Raw genomic sequence first — 21,412 nt, 5'->3', positions numbered from 1 at the left:
GAACTATTGTTGTTAATTAATTACACAATTTCAATGGATGATACAAAGATGTGTCTAGATCAAATGTATTTTTGTTGATATACAATGTGGATATACAAAAAAAATGAAGTTGTCTTCTATTTTAAATTACAATTTGTAAATTAAAGTAAGCATAAACTCATCTCCAATCGTCTCTAACTATCTTAAAATTATTGCCTAAGCTTATTAAGATGTTTCCAACAACGTAATACCTTAATATCACCAAATCGAAATAAATCTCAAATGTGAGGAATCGAAAAAATTGAACCAAACATCAGATGAAAAATCCCTTTTAGCCAATTGATGAAATGTCTCCAAATAACTAGACTATGGATTGCATATTAAGTATTATTTATTGCTTTGTTTAAATGTATAAATAAATTAATTAATATATATATATATTTTACTATAACTATATTGATGCAAAGTGAAATTAAACCATCAATGTTGAAAAATGTATATTTGTTTTCATGAAGATATCAAAGGCCACTTCAAATTTGGCAGCAATACTAGTTGGGCCTATGTGGGCTCGGTCATTGGCCCAATAGGGAATATATGAGTTCTGTTTGGTTTACTTATGAAAATTAATGAAAATTATTTAACAACATGAAAATATAATTACTATTGGACCAACAAAAGATCGGGTCGAAGATATCTCGCTGTCTTTAAAGAAATTCAGGTCCATAAATTCATCTTCACCTATCCAATAGTAACTCGCTTGACTTGTTCCCTCTAAGACATAACAATCGAATGACTTGAACAAACGTTGGACAGGTTGATAGAACTCTACGAAGATTGAACACCTTCTTAAAACTCTCTTTTCACAACATCGACCTCACTTTTTCATGCATTCTACAATATTTTTCGTGTGCCATCACAAGGTATAAAAAAGCCTACATTAATTACCGTCTTAATTTATGTGATGTAGTTTGACCTAACATCAAGTTTTAAGAAAGAAAGACTTCTGAAACGTATGGTCTAAAATAAGTCACTGATGTTTGTTTTGCTATAAATCATTCCATTAAGGGCAAAATGGACATTTTAAAGTTAAATTGTTACTAAATATAAAAATATGTCATTCTTTTTAGGACCGACTAAAAGATATTTCAAAATTTTAACGAATTACTTTATCTAGGGAAATCGATGAGGTAAATTCTTGATGACAAGAATATTTTTGTTTAGAGAATTTGGCACTGAAAAGTCTCATAGCCAATCTTATATGGACCCTTACTTACTATCATTCTACATAACCGTACATGAAATTTTCACCTCATACAACTCCACGTTCATCTCTTTAGAATTCATTATAACCTTTTTCCGAGTCTGAAAACTCTTCCTCCCCCCTTTTTCCACTTCGCCCCGAAGAGTATGCCATGTACTCCCCATGCTTCTATATGCATGGACCTCAAGACTCATACCATTGACAAAAGGACTCGCACATGAGATTTTCACCTCACATAGCTCCTCGTTCAATCCTTCTTGGAATCTTTGCCATATCTGAGAACTCGATCCCTTCCCCCCTTCTCCCACTATGCTCAAAGAGTACGAATGCCACACACTCTCCATGTGTCCTCAATGGCATTGATAAGTCGTACATGAGATTTTCACCTCATACATCTCCTCGTTCACTTCAAGCATTTCTTCATATGGAAGCTTTTCCATGTTTGAGAACTCCCTCCCCCTTCTTCTACTACGCCTCGTACTCTCCATGCCTCCTCAATGTAACCCTCCTAGCAATGAGAAATGGTGAATGTCAAAAATATGTCAAAGTACAACTGCATATCTTAGTAACTGTTACCTGTCAAATGGATCGGAGGATTGTTCACGGTGACATGAAGAGCCCAAATCCTCCACATCTCAACACGCGTCCTCACTCCCAAAAAGCTAGCTCATGAAGAGAGAATTGCCCAAGACCATATAAAGGGTCTAAATTCCTCAATCCCACCGACAGTGGGACTCAACAGTACTACCACGATTCTCTTCCAGTGTTTAGTATATGATTCATTAGATCCTGCACACGACACGCTTAATCAGATCACAGATAAGAAAGAACAGTTGGTTCAACAAGTGTATTTGTAATACTGTGGTTCCACCATATGATAAAAAATCATAAGAATAAAACTTGTTAAGTTTACCTATCTAGCTGGATGAATGAAAACTTCAAGGCAGCTGTTTCCTGAGTCAATTTGATCTTGTTGAATCATTCTAGCGAGTCTCGTGGCATAAGGGCTACATGAATACAATTCGATAACTTGCAAAGATGGGATATCTCCAATTTCATAAGGGATTTCTTTTAGCTTGTTGCAAAACTCAAAACTAAATGTTGGAGAGCTGGGAATGGATAACTATCTGTACTTGCCTGCTTCCAAACCACCAAGTCTCTGCTCTCAACCAACAGATATTTGAGTCGATGAAACCCCTCTTCATCGGTTTCCCATTCTGGTCCTTGGAAGGAAAAATATTTGAGTTTGAGAACTTCAAGATTTGGTAAGTTGCCAAGAACTCTAGCATCTTGCCACAGTAGAAGGCTGCAGCTCAAAGTCAAGTTCTTGAGATTCGGTGGGAATGCATTCCATCGTTGGATAGAATTACGAGGAAGAGGATTTTTCATTGGCAAGTTGAACAGCAACTTGAGAGTTTCAAGTGAGTACATTTGGTGTAGGTTGTTGAGACAACTCCCAAGCCAATCCACATCGCAAGAAGCATCATGGTTTCCGCCAGTAACCAGATTAGAGGCCAATGTTTTTAGGTTAGGTAATGTAGCAATAAGTCGATGAGAAAAGTTGATTGTGCTAATAGTGATAGTGCAAAGTGTTTGCAGATTCTCCAAGACTCGAAAGTTCCTTTTAGAGTGATGATCATCAATGGGGGATCCAAATAACAGAACATCTCCTTTGACATGGATGTGCCTTAGTATTGGCATCTTCCATATTTCCAACGGAAGTATGCGCATCTCCTTGGTTCCCCAGTAAATGATTAAGGTTTGTAGACTCTTGAGCTTGGATATCGACCTAGGAAGCTCAGAATTGATGGAGAGCGCGAGGTACCTCAAATGAACTAGTTTTATGACATGAATTGGGAAACCGTAAAAGGAATAGTTAACTACATCCAACACACGAAGCAATTTGAACCCCATACAACCAAAGTAGGAATCCTCTAAAACCGAGCATGCTTTTGATGACAGAAAAGATCGAACGTATGGATTAGAATATGTGTAAGAGGAGTAGGCAAAAATGTCTGAATGGAAATGTAGACGCCGGTGAACACCTTGAGGAAAATGTGGTTCCAACCTTCTCACAACATGCAAAAGCTTTTCTTGTTTAGCTTCTTCTTGGCAAAAGTTTCGCAAGATATCATGAATGCTACATGTTTTCACTCTATTATCATACGATCTCTTACTCACTATAATTAGGCTTCTGTCGATGAGTTCCTGCAAATATTCTTGTGCTACAAATTCCAACGTCTTTGGTGATTCCAACTTTATAAATCCTTCAGCAATCCATAACCTAACGAGCCTCCACACAGGGACTTCAACGTCTTCAGGGAAAGCGCCCATGTAAAGAAAGCATGCCTTCAAATGACGAGGCAAATGATTATAACTCAATGCTAGTATATCCAAGAATGGGCGCGACTCCTCTGTTACGAATGAAGAATGAATATTTTCTGCAATATCACTCCATTTACTTGCTGTCGCGCTTTCTTTAGAAAGTATCCCAGCTACCATAACAATTGCTAGTGGTAATCCTTTGCATTTTTTTGAAATTTCCATTCCAATCCTTTCCATTTCGTCATCGCAGCAGCAGCAGCTTGGATCATCTAATCCAAAAATCTTCTTTTGCAACAGCTTCCAACTTTCCTCTACAGTCAAGAAGCGCATTTGATGTGGAGGGTTAAGGGGGTTGATAAAACGAGCAACTTTCATGATTCGACTAGTCACCATTACTCTACTTCCGTTGTTGTCATTTGGAAAATATCTTCTAACATCATCCCATGCCTCAGTATACCAAACATCATCCATGACGATAAGATACCTCTGTCCTTTTAAACTTTTGTACAATCGTTCAGCCAATTCTTCGTTTTCCATTTCATCCATTACAAACGCAACTTTAGATGTACAAACCAAAAGGTGTAACAACATATTCCTCACCTTATATCGCTCCGATACAGTGATCCATGCTCTAACATAAAAGTGTTCCTCTATTAACTTGTCATGATAAATTCTCTTAGCAAGAGTGGTTTTACCAATACCCCCCATACCAAAAATTACCACAACATCTAGCTTATCAGGATATCCTGTTAGTCTATCTGCAATTCGTAAAAAATCATCATATAGACCAACTACAACATGATCCTTTTGTGAAATCAAAGTTTTTGTAACATCACGCGAACTACTCGGTGTTGATCTACCTTTGATAGAACATATGTCATTATAAACACTAGTGATTGCAGACTCATCAATCTTTCTAAATACTAATCGATGAACGCCAACAAACTTTGTTGCATTCTTCTTTAAACTTGAACTAGATGAATACTCAAACATAATTTCCTCAACTATATCTTCTGCTTTACATGATACATCTCTAATAATTCCTTCTAAAAACTTAATATCCTCATCATCTTTTCTAGTGTCATCAAAAAAACTTGCAATAAACTCACCTTTTGTAGGAGAGATTCTGTTTTCTTTCTACTTTTTGGATGCAGTTGCATCAGTCTCTGCAGTGTCTGCATCAAAGATGTAACTTCACTATAAGCCATCTCCAATGAATCACTTAGTACACTCTATGTTCTTTTCTTGAATTGTTAGTGACAAAAGAAGATAAATCAAATTATTATTTTTAACATAAGAAGACTAAGACTAGTGGCTGTCTTAGCAAGTGATGTCTACTGTGTAGGGACACTGAAGACTAGTGGCAATATGACAATCAAATATCAAGTTGAAGGAGAAGATATTTTTAATTCTAAGCAGATAAAATTAAATAATTTGGCACCCCAAAATGGATTTTTGCATCTATATTTAAGTTTATAAACCAATAACTTTTCACTGTCGCTATTCCCTTCGTTTAAAAAAAAAATTAACTTTTTCTTTAGTCTGTTTGAAAAGGATTGATGTTTTTTCTTTTTTAGTAACACTTTAATTTTAACTTTTCACATGACATGTTTAAGTCCACGATATTTTTGTACATTTAACATAACTTTAGTTTAGAATCACAAAATTAAAAAAGTCTTATTTCTTTTCTTAAACTCCGTTCCAAGTCAAACTAGGTCATCGAGACGAAGAAAGTACATGTTTGCTTAAATCATGTAATTTTTTCAGTAGTACGAATCTCTATGCTTCGCCTCTTTCAATATGATAATATGCATCTTGTTATTGTACTCCCTGTCGATAATAGCAAGAGAGTGTATAACAAATGATCCTCCAAGCTCGAAGAGTTTGATTAGGTTCGACTCAAGCAAATGAGTTAAAGACGTGGTAAGAGAGCGAATTCGACTCGCGAAAGATCCGCGAGTTTGAATTAAAAAAATAAATTTGAAAACCTCAAAATAATCATCATCAAGATTTATGAAGTAACAGAAGTGCAAAAGTCAGTCGACACTTGGAGTCACCGGTAAACTCCACCTCTCTCCGGCAGCTTTAGAGTGATCGCCGGCGAAAAAAAAAGGTCAACGGCAATCCGAAGATGATAAAGAAGAAACCCATTACAGAATTTCTCAAAACAATCATTATCCTCTTGTTATTTCAACTTTCAACATCTTCACATCGAAAGCCACCTCCACTCCCAATTCTACCAATCCCAAAATCCCGTCAAATCTCATGGCAAATTGCAGAAATGGCACTTTTTCTTCACTTTGGTACCAACACTTTTACAGATTCAGAATGGGGTACAGGTCATGTTGACCCATCAATTTTTAACCCCAAATTGTTAAATGCAACACAATGGGTTACAGTAGCTAAAGATTTTGGTTTCAAAAGAGTAGTTTTAACTGCTAAGCATCATGATGGGTTTTGTCTCTGGCCTTCAAAATACACTGATTATTCTGTTAAATCAAGTCCTTGGAGAAATGGGGTTGGTGATATTGTAGCTGATTTGGCTGAAGCTGCAAGAAATGGGGGATTAGAATTGGGTTTGTATCTTTCTCCATGGGATAGGCATGAGCATTGTTATGGGGAAACTCTTGAGTATAATGAATACTATATGGGTCAAATGACTGAGTTGCTTACAAGGTAAAGATTTGAACTTTTTGCTCTGTGGTTTGGTTTTGAGAGCATTGTCTAGTTTTCCTTATCAGTATTGTTTTTCGTCGATTTTAGTAGCATGTGTTGTTTCCTTTTGTTCAGTTGTGGTATGTTGTTATTTGTTGTGGCTTGGCAATCTTTATTTAAGCTGAGTGTCTATTAGAAAGAACCTGTTTGTCTCTACTAGGTAGGCGGTGTTCCTTGATTTCTGTTGCTATTTACTGCATTTGTACTTTGATTGTCGTATTATTTTGTTGTAGTTAGTGTTCGCTTAAGCCGTGAAGGGATGCTCAAAATTTGTTGAGTGCTTCATACTCACTTAATGTGCTCTTTAGTGTCGTCACCATCAAGGTTTTGAGACATACTTTTTGTTGCCAATGAGTTTGATCTTAAGAGGTGACACTAAATGATTGATATTTCTGTTTATCATTAAAAAGAAATCTATTTCTTTATTCTTATATTTGCCATTTATGCTTATAATTATTATTCTTGGACTAAACATACATATATTTGTATTTTTTCCTCCCTATCCTTCCCAGATCACACTTGGTTTGCTGTTCTTGGTTTGGTTTTGAATTGATTTGAGAATGTTTTAGTGACTTCAGTAAGAGCATTTCTTGGTTTGTTGGATTATACTGCTCTATTGTTATGGTTGTTGTTGCTTACAAGGTAAAGACTCTAACTTTTTGTTTTGTGGTTTAGTTCCTCGATTTATGTTACTATGTTCTGCTTTTTGTACTTCGATTATCGTATTATTTGTTGTAGTTATTGTTTACTGTTCAGAATGCTTTGCCATGCTTTGTATAGTACTTTGCCATGGGTTCTTCACTTCAGTTATTTCCTTTTTCAATCTGCTTTGATTGTTTTTCCTTGCGTTGAGGATGTATCATGAACAACCTCTCTACCCTCTAGGGATAAGGTCTGCATTCTATCTTCTCTAGACCTCACTTTGTGGGATTATACTGGGTATGTCGTTGTTGTTCTGTCATTTAGTTTTGAATTGATTTGAGAATGTCTTTTTTTGGTGAATTTAAGAGCATTTCTTGGTTGTTAGATTCTACTGCTCTATTGTTATGGTTGTTGCAGACCTTAAAATTAATAATTAGAAGTATTCTGTTTCCTACAATTTATGATTCTAGATGAGGTGGTACACATAGTTTTCATTGTTAGTAAGATAGTTGTTACAACGTTTTTTAGGGAAATAATAAAGTATGTGCTTTTTGGATTAGAGCTTGTTCTGGCTTTAATGTAGTTATTCATGTTGTGATTGAGATACTGTATATGTATGTGATTCAAAAAACGTGAAAATGGAGAGTGAATTAATGAAGTTGTGCATGATGGTTTAAAATTGTAACTCACGTTTGCAGTTTCACAGTCGAGTTTTTACGGTGCCAATGTAGAATGATTCTTTTTTCTATCTGGGAATAGTTATCGAAGGACCAATTAGAATGATCTGTTTAAGTATGAGTTCTATGATGACAGGGATTTGTGAGTCGTTATACTTACTAATGACTTCAAACAACGACTACTGCTACTACACCTCAATTCGAATCTTGTCAAGGTTGGCTATATTAATCCTATTCATTCTCTCAATTTGGTCGTGTTTCGTACTAATGGCTGTGAAGCAACACAATTATGGACATATCACAGTTTAATTGTTTGTGCCAGACTGCACATTTTAGAAGCTTTAAGGTATAGTTTTTGGAATGATAGATTCCTAATTTAGTTCTCGGAATAATTAATAAACCTTATTCAAATGGAAAATACTACTTTTTTCCCTAGAACAGCCAAATTTAACTATGGACATGAGGACCGTGAATTCACACTCTTACTCGAGTCGTAATACTTCAGGTCATCTTACCGAAGTATGAGAGGATCTGACCCCCACCAATTATAGTTTGTATTTATTTTGTTGCTGAGTTTACTATTTCTTGCCATAAAAAACTGCACAAATATTTAGACAAAGATATATGTGAAACTTGATTATACAGGACATATAGGCAGAATTATGAAATCAACTGTTTTTTTTTATTTACTGTTGAGTTTCTACGATTAGAGAAACTTCTAACAACAATCACTCTCAAATCTCCACCCCTGCCGAAAAAAAATCTGTTGAGCAGATATGGAGAGATTAAATATGTTTTTTTAGATGGTGCAAAAGGTGATGGCGAGAAGGATATGGAGTATTTCTTTGATGATTGGTTTAGCCTTATTCATCAACTCCAACCTGGAGCTTCAATTTTCTCTGATGTTGGTCCTGATACAAGGTGGGTTGGGAACGAGAACGGTGTTGCTGGAAGTACGTGCTGGTCCCTTTTCAATGGCAGCGAAGTCAAGATTGGTGGTTATAGTGATGCTAGGTAAGTCTTGTTTGATTAGTCTCATATTCATCGATCTTCTAATTTCTATTTGCTTTCAGCGAAAACATCTTACCATGTCGTTTACTGTTAGATGTGAATGCCATTTTAGCTAGCAATAACACCTTTAGTGAAAATGAAAGGCCCCATATCACTCTTAAATTCCATCAATCGATACAAGAAATCTATATGGAATAAGTGTTTTCACATAATGCATAACAATTCACAGTGTCTTTCCTACATCATTCAACTCTTTCTTCTCGGAACACTGAGCTTCCTTTTATCCCTCTATTTTTTCAATGTATTCAACAGATATTCGGCGGAGGGGGACGCCTTTGGCCAAGACTGGGTTCCTGCTGAGTGTGATGTGTCTATCCGATCTGGTTGGTTTTGGCATGCATCAGAAAAGCCAAAAAGTGCAATGACTCTTCTGGATTTGTATTACAAATCAGTCGGTAGAAACTGTCCCTTATTGCTAAATGTACCGCCTAACTCATCCGGTCTCATATCAGACGAAGATATACATGTCCTCAAAGAGTTCTCCGAGCTTCGTAATTCTATATTCTCCCATAATCTTGCAAAATCTGCCCTTCTTTCTGCCAGCAGTATACGAGGAGATCCGAATGATTCTCAGTTTAGCCCCAAGAATGTAATTGAGGAAGGATTATATACATATTGGGCTCCAGATCAGGGACAACAATCAGACTGGACACTCTATTTAGAATTTCAACAGGTTATAACTTTCAACGTCTTGGGACTTCAAGAACCAATTCAAATGGGGCAGCGTATTATCGAGTTTCATCTTGACATGTTAGATGAAAATGGAAAATGGCAACATGTGGTAAATGGAACGACAGTAGGATATCGGAGGCTGTTACTTTTTCCTACAGTGAAATCTCACCTACTAAGGTTGGTTATCGACAAGTCCAAGGTGTTCCCTCTAATCTCTCACTTGGGAATTTACATGGATTCGTATACTGTTCCACGACATGTCTCTGATGATACACATACGAAATCAAAGTTCATTAACAACTTATTTTTCAGAAGAACTGCATATAACCAGTCTCAATCTGCTTCCATCTAAAAATCTTCGTCGAGCAGCTTTGAGTGTACAATGCATCATCTTCTTTTTTTGGTTTTTCTGATGCTTTTTCATGTTGATTCTTCTTCAATTTCAGATGTTGTAACATAAAGTTTATATAACACAACTCACATTAGTTTGGAGCAACTTTCAATGTACTGGACATGAACCTTGTAATTTTTCTAATGCTTGTGTGAATAAATTTTATAGCCTGATTTCAGCTGTTGTGTGAAGTTCATAAAATTTTGTGCATAAGACCTAATGTGGTCCGACCTCATACATAGCGGAAGCTTAGTATATCAGACGTTTTTTTTTTATTTTTTATTTTTATGTATGGTGATGTAAGTGAATAACTTCCAAACATCTTAGCATATCGATTCGGATAATGTACACAAATCACACTACTTTAGGATCTAATTACTAAAACTCACACTAGTGTGCAATATTACTTTCTTAACCATATTTTGGGTCTCGGATACAAGTATATGTAAGCGATATAATTGAAAGTTATTAATTATGAAGTATGTCTAATTAAGAAATCATCACGTTTGCAACAACTTTAAAGGATATGACGTATCACAACTCTTAAGAAAAATCAAAGTCCTCTCTTTTTTTTTTTTGGCAATTTAGAGTTTAGAGTTCTTAACTCAGATTCACTCGCTTTATACAAATACAAACACATTTTATATCGAAATGTATAAAATACTAATTGCATATCGAAAATGAATAATTGTTTATCGAATCAGATGGCAGTAAAGGATGTTTGTTGCGAATAACAATTAAAATAAACTATGACTATAACACTTAATTTGAATTAATAATTTGCTATTTCATATAATTTTTTCAAAAAAAAAGCCCGACTCATAGGACCAGGCCCAAGTAGAAAGCCCACATAATTTTTTCATTTTTATCATTATACCCTCAGAAAAGTAATAATTTACCAATCAGACCATTTAAACCTCCATTTTAGCAAAACTCTTCTCACTTTCTCCAGAACCCTTGCTCAGTTTTCCACTTTCACTGCTTAAACCTTTTTCCGGCGCCGCCACCGTCGACGGCATTCTACTTTCAGGTACATTTTCATATTTTCCGTCATTCTCGTAGTAGTGAACAAACTCTTTTTGATTAGGTTTCTACGTATATTTTGCCCTAATTTTGAATTTTAATGTAACTTTGTTTATGTTTTTTTTGCTGATTTATTCACTGTGTATCTGTTGTTTGAGACTTTTTGAGTAATGGGTATTCGTTAAATGATCTGATTTTTCTTTGTTTTGAATTAAAGATTTGATTTTTATTTCCTTGTGGTAATAAGTATTACTTCTTGAGTTAAGATTTGGGTTGCCGAGTACATGAGGACGTGGGGAAACGGATTAGGTTAGAAGGCTAATAGGCAGCCTTTCATATTAGTAGTCATAGTAGTATTGGTTTGGTAGTTTTTGTGATTTCTGTTACTCTCTGTTGTTCCTTGTACGTTGTTGTGTAGTATTGTAGTTTCTGTTCTGTTACTATCTATGGTTTTTTGTTCTCTCTACCTCTTAAGGCAGTTTAAGGTTTGGGTACACTCTACTTTCTCTAGACTCCACTTGTGGGAGTGGGATTTCAATGAGCATGTTGTTGTTGTTGTTGTTGTTGAGATTTGGGTTGCATGGTCTAATGTTTCTACATCATGTAGTAGATCGGTAGTTGTTTAGGGTTCACATTTGAAATGAAAAAGGGCAGTAGATTTTGTCTTTTCAACGGTTTGAATAATTAAACTGTTCTGATATTACATCTGTTTTGTTGTTTTAAATAGTTGTTGAGCTTCAGCTTTTGGGTTTCAGCTTGGTATCTCCAATTTCTTTCTAATGGCGGTAAGTTTCTTTTTTTTTTAAATAATGTTAAGATTGTGAATTCCTTATCTAATGTTTTTTTTATTAAGTTCTCAGATTGACAAACTCTTCAAAGATGAAGCCACTGAGGAAAAGGGTGAGCGAGCTAGGATGGTAAGTCTCATTTTGTTACCCAAATATCGAGCATCGTGTGAGAAAGACAAGCTCACTGGTTGCATTGCCATGTTATATAGCTGCTAAAGACTATGATTCTTCGATTTTCTGAAACCATTTGAGTGTCTCAAAATTTAGGCATCCTTTATTGGAGCAATGGCAATTGCTGACTTGGTAAAGACAACCTTAGGACCTAAGGGAATGGTAAGAACTAAGTTTTTGATTATGTGCTTGCCGGTATTAAGAAGTGAGAAGAGTTAGGATTGTGGTTCTGATAGGTACTTCATTTTGTTTCAAAATTTGCAGGATAAAATTCTGCAATCAACAGGCAGAGGACACAGTGTTACAGTCACCAATGATGGTGCAACAATTTTGAAGTCCCTTCATATAGATAATCCAGCTGCCAAGGTCCTTGTCGGTATCCTTGATGTCTTTGTGTTCCTTGTATTTTTTCCCTGAAGTAAGTGAGCACTTTTCTTATGGGCGTTAGATAGTTCAGCTCTCTTTTGAAATAATAGTGTAACTAGTTCGTTGTTGAACTCTATGGCCACTATTTTTGAAGGTAAAGTTGGATCATATCCAAAAACAAATCTGCTGAACATAATGTTTAATAGGTTCATCTGGACAAATGGCAAACAGGTAATAGTGGTTTAGTGGAAGATTACCCAACTTCTTTTTCGGTTTAAGCTGTCATTTAAAAGAAATGCTAGATATATACTACTTCATTAAGACCTTTTTCATACAGTTGAATGAGAATTACACTGAAACTTCATCATAGGAAAGATTCCGGAGAACAAAATGATGTGATTGTGTGCAATGTTATACCTTGACCCTTTGTAAGATATCTCCAAGGTACAGGATGAGGAAGTTGGTGATGGGACAACTTCAGTTGTCGTTTTGGCTGGAGAACTTTTGAGGGAGGCAGAGAAGCTGGTAAACGCAAAAATTCATCCAATGACAATTATAGCAGGTTTGTTCTGATGATCTGATGTCTTAACATGTTTTGTACAGGCATACACATGTGTATGTATATCATTGACACTTCCTTCGAGCTTCTTATATTCAGAATAGTAGAGTACAAACTGCTTTATTGAGTTTTCTTGTGTACCATTACTGCAGAACTTGCTTGCTATTTTGTCTTTAAGTGGGCATCTTTTCTTTATCTTTTGAATCATCTAGTGTTCTTGTTTTCTGATGCTTGACGGTTGTTAATCTAGAAAAAGCTCGAATCCTTGAATGATATTGAATCTATGATAGGCTTAAAGTTTGCACTAAAACATCAATACCTAGCTTTCTAGGTATATCTGTATATTAGTACTTGTGTAGTGATTGAATGCTGAATTCTTGGGAAAATTTTGTTTTTCATTGATTTCTTCACATCTGTCGGTCTTGGTGGGAAGACATTGCCTTGTAAGGAAGTAGAAGGTACCTGGTAGAATTGTCGAGGTGCGACGTAAATTGGCTCAGATACCTACTTTTAAAAACATAAACAACTATAAAGAAGACAGTGCCAAGAGGCGGCATAAATTCCTTCACACCCCAATATTTCTATCCAGAAATCAGCTGAAGTATCTTTTCTGCTTATCAAGCCAAAACATAGCTAGTTCCTATTTCTTAGTTTATGTTAAGTTGATAGTATCTGAGGTACCTAATCTGGTTTATGCTTAGTGGTACCTATCAATGTTCTATTTGTTTCTTTATATATCAGGTTTCCGGATGGCATCTGAGTGCGCGCGCAATGTTCTGGAGCAGAAGGTCGTAGATAACAAGCAGGATGCAGGTATTGTTGCTTGAGTTGTCAGTTGTATGTAACATCATAGCAGAGAACCTACACATTTTATGGCATATATTGATTTTGATTTTCGATCGACTGGCACACCACTTTTTCTTTGAACAATGCCAAGATAACTTTTTTCTGGATGCTAGTAGCTGATAATCAATCAGTCCAAGAGTTATTTATTTATCTTGCTCTTTCTCATTATGATATGGTCATTTCCTTCATTTGTTGCAGAGAAGTTCAGATCAGACTTGATGAATATTGCAAGGACTACTTTGAGCTCAAAAATCTTGTCTCAGGACAAGGAGCATTTTGCAAAACTGGCTGTTGATGCGGTTATGAGGTTAAAGGTCAATATTTCATCTGCTTTAGCGACTTACAAAGAAAATGTTTTTTCTTTTTAATCATGTGATCTTGGTCGATCTGCATTATTCAAAATTCTAATGTGAATGAAACTTAGTTTTCCTCTTCCTTATCTATAAATAGAGTCGTCTCTTTTTTCCTTGGTCAGACACTAACTGTCAAATGTGAAAAGTTAACATGAACATGAGTCTATCACTTATTTATTGGTAGAAAGATGTGTGCTCTCTCATCAACTCTTCCAATCCCCTTCGGTTTGTTAGTTTTATTCATATATTGTGTTTACAATCTTTTGCTAAATTGATTGTAATAACAGGGAAGTACCAATCTTGAAGCAATTCAGATAATTAAGAAACCTGGAGGGTCATTGAAGGATTCATTTTTAGATGAAGGGTGAGTAAATAAGCTCAAGTTTTCTTCTGATTTGAACTATTTACTACTATATGCATAGTCTACCCATGTCTAGGCTCTTCTTATTTATTTGTTTGTCATTCTCAAAAATGGTAATTTCTGATTAAAGACATATGACTGTAGTGCTCTATTGCTTCTTGATCTTTGTTCTTTGTTTACATTAGTGAAAACAACCTGTCTATCCAATGTGATTCCACTGCAATCGTTACTGTATCCTTCAGCTGGTGAACCCGATGTCCGTATAGTTGGTTTTCTTGGGCCTTAACTAATTGTAGAAGAGTCTGCCTTGAGCCATCACGAGCCTACATTTCTTGGCCTTGACTAATTCCAGTACTTGACTAGATTAGTCCTTGTTTCTTCCATTACTCTCTAGATTAGAGTAACTGAAACACTCAATCCACATTAAATGATCCCAAACCATATAAACTAGACTTGATTTAAATTCTGGCGTTATGTACAAATTATAAGTTTTTCCTCCCCCCCCCCAAAAAAAAAAAAATGAAATATAAGTTACTGCAGTTCCTTTTTCTTGATGAAAGACAAATCTATGTGTCTAGGACAAGCTTTTTAGTACATATTCTCTTTTGAAGTGGTAGTAAAGTTTCTTTTTGTAGGTTTATTTTGGACAAAAAGATTGGGGTTGGCCAACCAAAACGCATAGAAAATGCTAAGATTTTGGTGGCAAATACTGCTATGGATACAGATAAAGTGAAGATATATGGTGCACGTGTTCGAGTTGACTCAATGGCCAAGGTTGCTGATCTAGAAGCAGCTGAAAAGGAAAAAATGAGAGAGAAGGTGCAAAAGATCATTAGTCATGGAATAAATTGCTTTGTTAACCGACAGCTGATCTACAATTTCCCAGAGGAACTATTTGCTGATGCTGGGATACTTGCAATAGAGCATGCTGACTTTGATGGTATTGAGCGTTTGGGCTTAGTTACTGGGGGAGAAATTGCATCAACCTTTGATAACCCAGAGTCTGTCAAACTTGGCCACTGCAAACTTATCGAGGAGATCATGATTGGTGAAGATAAGCTGATCCACTTCTCTGGGGTTGCAATGGGACAGGCATGTACAATTGTTCTGAGAGGTGCAAGGTGAGTTGGTGTTACGGTGTCTGCCTTTTATTTCATATGTTTCACTTTCTTGTGCAAGCTTGTTATGCATAACTGTGATGTTCCCTTGTGTGAGTATTAAACTATGACATTGTAGACGCTTCATTTTTACCTACCCCTTTTAAAGGTAGTTTGAACAATTAAATTTGTTTTAGAAGTCTTGGGATAATTTTTTTTATGTAAAAGAAAAAAAGAAGCATTGTTCGACTGTTTGTTTTACTTTTACTCGAGGACCGGCTCAATTCCTTGGTGCTTGTGTTCTAAAATTGGACCTGATGGTAATTGTCCCACATTGCATTCTTCTGGACTTTTTGGTTTTTCCTTAATGGGTTTTAAATATGATGATATGTTCTACTTGTGATGTATTTCCTTGTTAACGTCTCTGTTTGTTCTTTCTTTCAGCCCTCATGTACTGGATGAAGCTGAAAGATCTCTGCACGATGCATTGTGTGTACTATCTCAGACGGTAAATGACAGCAGGGTTCTACTTGGAGGTGGATGGCCCGAGATGGTGATGGCTAAGGCGGTTGATGAACTAGCTAAGAAGACTCCAGGTAAAAGGTCTCATGCAATTGAGGCTTTCACCCGTGCACTTCTGGCAATTCCAACCACCATTGCCGACAATGCTGGGTTAGACAGTGCTGAGCTGATTGCTCAGCTTCGTGCTGAACACCACAAGGACGAAAGTAATGCAGGAATTGATGTCATCTCTGGATCTGTGAGTAACTGATTTATGATTTTTGAAATGAACTTCGTTGTCAAGCTATGAGTTCAGAACAGTTTCGAGTATGGGGCTGTTCTGAGCTTGTTGTCTCTGTTTTCTTTTGTGCTTGACTTTACCTTAAGCATTAATCTAACTGCAAGAAGGAAATGATAAAAGCTAAAGCTGATGCGATATCCTTAGATTAACTCTAGTTGGAAAATCTTTAGTCAGATCTGTTTTCCTTCTCGAGTGATTCCACCCTAACCACCATTTAACTTTGAATAGTTGGTGCTTAATTTGTTTGCAACTGGATGTTTGAGAAAATCAAATGTTTGACTCTCTTCCTCTCGTGGATAAAGTCATTGTTTTCCTACCTCTTGCCCTTTGTTTTACTAGTTTGACAATAGTTCTATTGCTGACACTTTTAACGGTAAAGCAGCAGCTATTGTTGTCCTTACTCTAACCTCATTTTTTCATGCCCAAAGGTCGTTTGCAAACTATAGAATAAAAAGCAATAGATGAGTTAATAGAACCTTTACCGAAATGGAAGAGATGTATTCATTATGTGGCGTGAATGGAAAGGGAGAAGCAATGATGTAACGTCTTTTTGTCGCCAGACTCTGGAGAGGGCTTTCTTTCTTTTCCCTTTGTTTTTGTTCTTCATCTTGTTTCCGTTCCATAACACTAATAAATTTTTGTAATCACTTGTCTAGATTTACTTATTCAACTGGGCATCTTTGACAGGTCGGAGATATGTCAGAGCTCGGAATATCCGAATCATTCAAAGTCAAACAGGCAGTATTGCTCTCTGCCACTGAGGCTGCTGAGATGATCCTAAGGGTTGACGAGATCATCACTTGCGCCCCACGGAGGAGGGAGGGAATGTAAAAACACACTATTAGTCATGTTTAAGCTGTTGAGACGACTCGTATTATTTATGGTTTGAGTATTTGAGGTGTTAGGTGTTGGAAGTCGTAAACGAACCAAAATGATAGATTTCTATTGGAACCATGCTAAAATGCACTACGTTAAGTAGTTTATTTTGTTTTTGTTTTTTGAGAAAATGTTTTGGTTTGTTTTCATCATGCAAGTTTTGAGTGAATGCATTGTTCTATTACTTTAGACATGTACTTGTTTTGTAAACACTAGTGATTTTGTCATTTCAAGCATTAAAGAGTTGGTTCCACTGTGTATCATGTATCTCTATGGTATGTAAGTCGAAGTCAAACAAAGTATTCTTAATTTTAATAATATTATAACATTTATAACAATATTTCGAAACCATACAATACTGTAGACAAAGCAAACACCTCTAAGATAACACATAATCAGCCTTAAATCTTTGATTAATTTGAGCATCTTCTGTCTTGTTAAAATAGTAAAAACATCAACATCTAAACTTAAATTGAGAAATCATCTTTCTTGATACATCTTTGAAAAACCCAAAGTATAAAAAAACTGAGGTCTAACATGCTAGTACTTTGCATCCAGTGGCCTTACATCTCCAAAGCTGCAACTGGTTGTACACTGCTAAAGGTTAATATGTCCAACTTTATAGAAGCAGAGTAGTATGTTGTGTCTATGCATGTCTTGAGCCAAGGATCTTATCGGAAACAACCTCTCTACCTGCACAAGGTAAGGGTAAGGTGAACATTCTACGGTCCCCAGATTCCATTTGTGGGATTACACTGGGTAATGTTGTTGTTGCAGACTCGTAGAGGGGTTGATTTTAAGATGTTTAATTTGCTGAGAGAACTGAGAAGTATGGCAAACTCATAGATATTTGCACTGAAACAAGGAAATCTGCTAACCTCTAATTTATGTTATCTTGACATCGCGAAGAAGTCTAGCAGCCATTGCACCACATCTTCTAGCTTCCCAATCAGTAAGCTTTCTGTTCTCAAGATCCATAACCAGGTTATTGTCTACCTTGTCCTCATTGTCAGTCACATCACCTTGATATTTACTTTCATCTTCGTCTGATCCATTCTTAGTCTCTTCTGTCTGCTGCTGCTGCTGAGCCATCTGTCTAACCATTTCCGAGGTACTTCCTTGTGACTTGAAGCTCATTATGTATAACTGGATGCTTGGATGTTGGTAAGTACTATCCATCTGCACCGTTTACAAATGCAAACTTCACTGCAACTACCATGACTAAGTTCTACAACTATACACAAAACTGATAATGAATAGGAGATTGATTATATGGCCGAGTTACCTTTGCTTTTGGAACAGTTTTGACCTCAAAATGTCTCTTCCATGTCTCCAGCATCTTTTCATGGACATTTGTTGATCGAATTTCATGACCCAACTATAAATGACAAGTTCATTAACATAAAGAAAATAAATTTCGTAAGTTATATAAAACATTAGAGGGTACAACACCAGAATTGTTGTCTTTGGTCCAGATAGTGCAATTATTGTCTGCAAAAGCGGTTCCAAAAGATGTTCTGCATAAACCTAGTAAAAATATGGAAGTTTTAGTGCAGATAAAAACTTTATATGAGCAAGTAGAATTCAACTACCATATAGATGATAAAAACTTACAACATCAGTCCCAATGATATAGTCGAATGGAGGGCTAACAGCCTTTATATGAGTTTCATTACCCCAGTCCAACTCTGCTGCCTGTATGGAACCAAATGAATCTACAGGGAATAGAGCTTTCAGTCAGATCATAGTAAATACAACCACAATGGGACACAGGTCAGTTTGCATACAAAAGTACGACAAATGATAGAGAATGTACAGTTCAAAAAGCTAAAAAGATCCAAATGGAAGATTAATTTGAAACCTGGATCTGAGATTGTCTGCATGATCCTGGAAGTATTACGCTCAACGTTTCTCATTAGCAATGGCAAAACCTCAGTTTGGTCAGTTGAAACTACATCACATCCAAGTAATGCCATGCCTGTGGAATTTTGTTCCATCTCAGACAGTGAACCATGCAACTGTAGATGGTATCTAAAAGAATCGAGTCTAATAAAGTAAAGGCAGCCTACCAAATCCTGCTACGCCACAACCTGCCCCAAGTTCAATCACACGCTTTCCTCTCAATTTAGATGGAGAAAACCTCCCCTTTCGACAATTTCTTTCCTACAATGTCAAATCAAAAGTTTCCAGCTAATAACGTCAATACTGAAGGAGTAGGAGTGCTCAAAAAAGTATATACATGTACATAAGAAAAGGACTCAACATTGAAAGACAATGATCTCAGTATTCCAGCCTCATCTCAGAAAAGGGAAAACGAAAAAGGAAAATAAGAAATCAGTCAGGTTTAAGAAAAATGGAAAAAAAGAGAAGGAATACAGTATGGTAGCAAGGATAAACAAATTATTCATGTCTTACAGTAAAATTGGAACTCATATCATTTTAGAGCGTAGCAGATCAAAACAAAGCAGTGTTGAATAAATTGAAGTTGAAGCATACTAGAGGGGACTTAAAAACTTACCAGAAATTTTACTAAAACCATCGATGCATCCCAAACAGTAGTACCTAAATGCTTCGAATTAGGATCCTGTCATAAAATAAAGGCCAATAATTCAAGACAGTACTGGAAAGACAGTGGAGGTAGTAAAAAAAAAAATTGACAAGAAACAGCAAGTTAAAGAAACTTATATCCATGCACTGTTTGGTAAAACCAAAACTCTTCTAGATTGTTCAAGTTATTGGGAAATTCTTTCGAGGAGCTGAAGAAATGTCGATAAGTATGTTAACAAGTTTCACTATCGGTGAGTAACTCCACCAAGTTCCACTTTCAGTGAAAGCCAACTGTTCTTTTTTGTAGTCTATGGATGTCCATTACATAACTTCCATTTCTTTCATATGTTCATTGCATATTTTTCATTCGTCAAGTCAAATAAAATGAAAATCATGTTTCTCGTTTTCTTTGTCTATCAAGAAAAACATGCTATTCATTTAGTACCTCAGTAGAGATGCCAAAATTCAAATGGCATGAAAATAAAGAAATCACTGTGGATCAGGAGTCACTAACATAGCCAAAAGAAAAGAAAGGCTACATACTATATTCAAAGGCCTAATTACCTGGCAAAACTGAAGTTGATGACCAAGAACATCAATGAGTATTGCAGAAGTGTGTGGAGAATTTAATCTGGTTAAAAATTGAGACTTTAGACCACCAAATGACATATACACAAGAAATCATGAGCAAGAGAAAAATAACATCTGTAAGCAACAGAAATCAACGACAACGCCATAGTCCCAAACAAGTCTTAAGTAAGCGAGATTAATTCGGTAAACAATTTCACATTGTCCTTCGTCCCATAAGTAGCATTACAAGCTCCTTGTCTCCTCCCCAACTCCCACCGCCAAAGCCCCCAACTCCCCACTCCCCACCTCATCCCAGTGGCAGAGCAAAGTATTTGGTGAATGGTGTGTAAATTTTCTTGTTATACACCTCTAATAACTAACATTTAACCTCCCTACACCACATAGTTTTCATAACCACCCTCCGCCTAAGGTGACTCCACCCATGCCTCACCCCCATAAACTCCCAATCTCACCTCACCCATAGTATCTTCTTATAGCAGTGTTATCAAAAAGCAAAAAACACAAAATATCTTTAAGCTATGTTGAGGCTTTAAGCACAAAGTGCAAATAAAGCACGAGCTTTAATGAAAAAGCACACAAAGGAAGAAAACATACACACATATATATATGTACTGTTTATTCCAAGACTAATAGTTATAAGCAAATTTATATGAAACAAAGAAATTGAAACAAAATTATGATACAATTAAATATCAATTGTTTAGTGTAGAAGCTCATTATCAATAACAAAAAGTATATCTTATAGCCTTAACGACGACACTGAAGCACACATGATGTGAAGCAAAGCGTTCCAACACATTGTGTGAGCCTCACTTCATTCAACTTGCCTTTAACCTAAATTACATATAAATATTCTTGCAATAACATTTTTTTTTTCACTTACTACTTACCGAACACCAGAAAATAAGCAAAAAAACTATTTATATCACCGAAAACCACTTTCCATATAACAAACACCCTAAAGAACACATTTTTAATGCGTAATTACAGTTTATACAAATATGTGAATATGAAATAAGCAATGCACATACCTATCTGCATCCATAGAGAATCAATGAACGGATTTATCCTTCAGTCAAAAAAAAAAAAAGGCAAAAACGAAAAAAAATCGATTAATTGCTGAAAAATTGGGCAAATCGTTTCATCAACTAAGAAAAAAAAAATCAATCAGCTCAAATTAGTTATATTATATACCTGATCAAAATTTCTCGCCGGAAAATCAACTGAGTTAACCAAAACTGCGCCGTGGGGGCGGCGTTAAAGGACAGTTAGCTTTTTGTTTACTCTACTAGGTTAGGG

At 36.0% G+C, this 21,412-nt stretch overlaps 4 protein-coding genes across 6 annotated transcripts; 2 read left to right on the top strand and 2 right to left on the bottom strand.

Annotated features, from left to right (window-relative positions):
- Nucleotides 1-1,122: 1,122 nt before the first annotated feature.
- LOC107003075 (putative late blight resistance protein homolog R1A-10) lies at nucleotides 1,123-4,899 on the bottom strand. Of its 2 annotated transcripts, XM_027913145.1 has the most exons (4): nucleotides 4,675-4,898; nucleotides 2,154-4,323; nucleotides 1,817-2,029; nucleotides 1,123-1,748 (listed from the first exon to the last, which is right to left on the bottom strand). In XM_027913145.1, the coding sequence occupies exon 2, from the start codon at nucleotides 4,271-4,273 to the stop codon at nucleotides 2,312-2,314; it is 1,962 nt and encodes a 653-aa protein (XP_027768946.1). In that variant the 5' UTR covers nucleotides 4,274-4,323; nucleotides 4,675-4,898; the 3' UTR covers nucleotides 1,123-1,748; nucleotides 1,817-2,029; nucleotides 2,154-2,311. The 2 variants fall into 2 exon arrangements, with proteins under 2 accessions (XP_027768946.1, XP_015056809.1); XM_015201323.2 differs by having other exon boundaries at nucleotides 2,154-4,899.
- Nucleotides 4,900-5,338: 439 nt separating this feature from the next.
- LOC107005027 (alpha-L-fucosidase 1) lies at nucleotides 5,339-9,924 on the top strand. Its single transcript, XM_015203484.2, has 3 exons — nucleotides 5,339-6,241; nucleotides 8,374-8,613; nucleotides 8,923-9,924. Exons 1-3 carry the CDS (start codon nucleotides 5,697-5,699, stop codon nucleotides 9,692-9,694), a joined length of 1,557 nt encoding a protein of 518 aa, XP_015058970.1. The 5' UTR covers nucleotides 5,339-5,696; the 3' UTR covers nucleotides 9,695-9,924.
- Nucleotides 9,925-10,643: 719 nt separating this feature from the next.
- LOC107004506 (T-complex protein 1 subunit beta) lies at nucleotides 10,644-17,235 on the top strand. Its single transcript, XM_015202714.2, has 12 exons — nucleotides 10,644-10,763; nucleotides 11,484-11,541; nucleotides 11,617-11,673; nucleotides 11,812-11,877; nucleotides 11,980-12,091; nucleotides 12,515-12,643; nucleotides 13,382-13,453; nucleotides 13,685-13,800; nucleotides 14,127-14,203; nucleotides 14,836-15,321; nucleotides 15,742-16,057; nucleotides 16,787-17,235. Exons 2-12 carry the CDS (start codon nucleotides 11,536-11,538, stop codon nucleotides 16,928-16,930), a joined length of 1,581 nt encoding a protein of 526 aa, XP_015058200.1. The 5' UTR covers nucleotides 10,644-10,763; nucleotides 11,484-11,535; the 3' UTR covers nucleotides 16,931-17,235.
- A 120-nt stretch (nucleotides 17,236-17,355) lies between these two features.
- Nucleotides 17,356-21,409, bottom strand: LOC107004507 (protein N-lysine methyltransferase METTL21A). 2 transcript variants are annotated; one of them, XM_015202716.2, is made up of 11 exons: nucleotides 21,308-21,409; nucleotides 21,145-21,182; nucleotides 20,087-20,153; nucleotides 19,494-19,559; nucleotides 19,045-19,138; nucleotides 18,837-18,953; nucleotides 18,590-18,690; nucleotides 18,428-18,502; nucleotides 18,261-18,353; nucleotides 17,854-18,154; nucleotides 17,356-17,668 (listed from the first exon to the last, which is right to left on the bottom strand). In XM_015202716.2, exons 2-10 carry the CDS (start codon nucleotides 21,156-21,158, stop codon nucleotides 17,861-17,863), a joined length of 921 nt encoding a protein of 306 aa, XP_015058202.1. In that variant the 5' UTR covers nucleotides 21,159-21,182; nucleotides 21,308-21,409; the 3' UTR covers nucleotides 17,356-17,668; nucleotides 17,854-17,860. The 2 variants fall into 2 exon arrangements, with proteins under 2 accessions (XP_015058202.1, XP_027768987.1); XM_027913186.1 differs by having other exon boundaries at nucleotides 21,145-21,148; nucleotides 21,308-21,338.
- Between the last annotated feature and the right edge of the window lie 3 nt (nucleotides 21,410-21,412).

The sequence above is a fragment of the Solanum pennellii genome, chromosome 11 (genome assembly GCF_001406875.1).
Source record: "Solanum pennellii chromosome 11, SPENNV200".
NCBI classification, from domain to species: Eukaryota; Viridiplantae; Streptophyta; class Magnoliopsida; order Solanales; family Solanaceae; genus Solanum; species Solanum pennellii.
Note: the sequence above shows the minus strand (reverse complement) of the source record. Positions and strands in the feature narration are given on the sequence as shown.

Excerpts from the sequence above, each read along its gene's own strand:
- LOC107003075 (XM_015201323.2), bottom strand. The coding sequence starts at position 4,558 with ATGTTTGAGTATTCATCTAGTTCAAGTTTAAAGAAGAATGCAACAAAG.
- LOC107005027 (XM_015203484.2), top strand. The coding sequence starts at position 5,697 with ATGATAAAGAAGAAACCCATTACAGAATTTCTCAAAACAATCATTATC. Across the intron at positions 6,242-8,373 it reads ATGACTGAGTTGCTTACAAG|ATATGGAGAGATTAAATATG; the intron begins GTAAAGATTTGA and ends TCTGTTGAGCAG. Across the intron at positions 8,614-8,922 it reads GGTGGTTATAGTGATGCTAG|ATATTCGGCGGAGGGGGACG; the intron begins GTAAGTCTTGTT and ends TGTATTCAACAG.
- LOC107004506 (XM_015202714.2), top strand. Across the intron at positions 13,454-13,684 it reads AGATAACAAGCAGGATGCAG|AGAAGTTCAGATCAGACTTG; the intron begins GTATTGTTGCTT and ends CATTTGTTGCAG. Across the intron at positions 14,204-14,835 it reads GATTCATTTTTAGATGAAGG|GTTTATTTTGGACAAAAAGA; the intron begins GTGAGTAAATAA and ends TTCTTTTTGTAG.
- LOC107004507 (XM_015202716.2), bottom strand. Across the intron at positions 18,503-18,589 it reads ATATCATTGGGACTGATGTT|GTTTATGCAGAACATCTTTT; the intron begins GTAAGTTTTTAT and ends TATTTTTACTAG. Across the intron at positions 18,155-18,260 it reads AAACTGTTCCAAAAGCAAAG|ATGGATAGTACTTACCAACA; the intron begins GTAACTCGGCCA and ends TAAACGGTGCAG.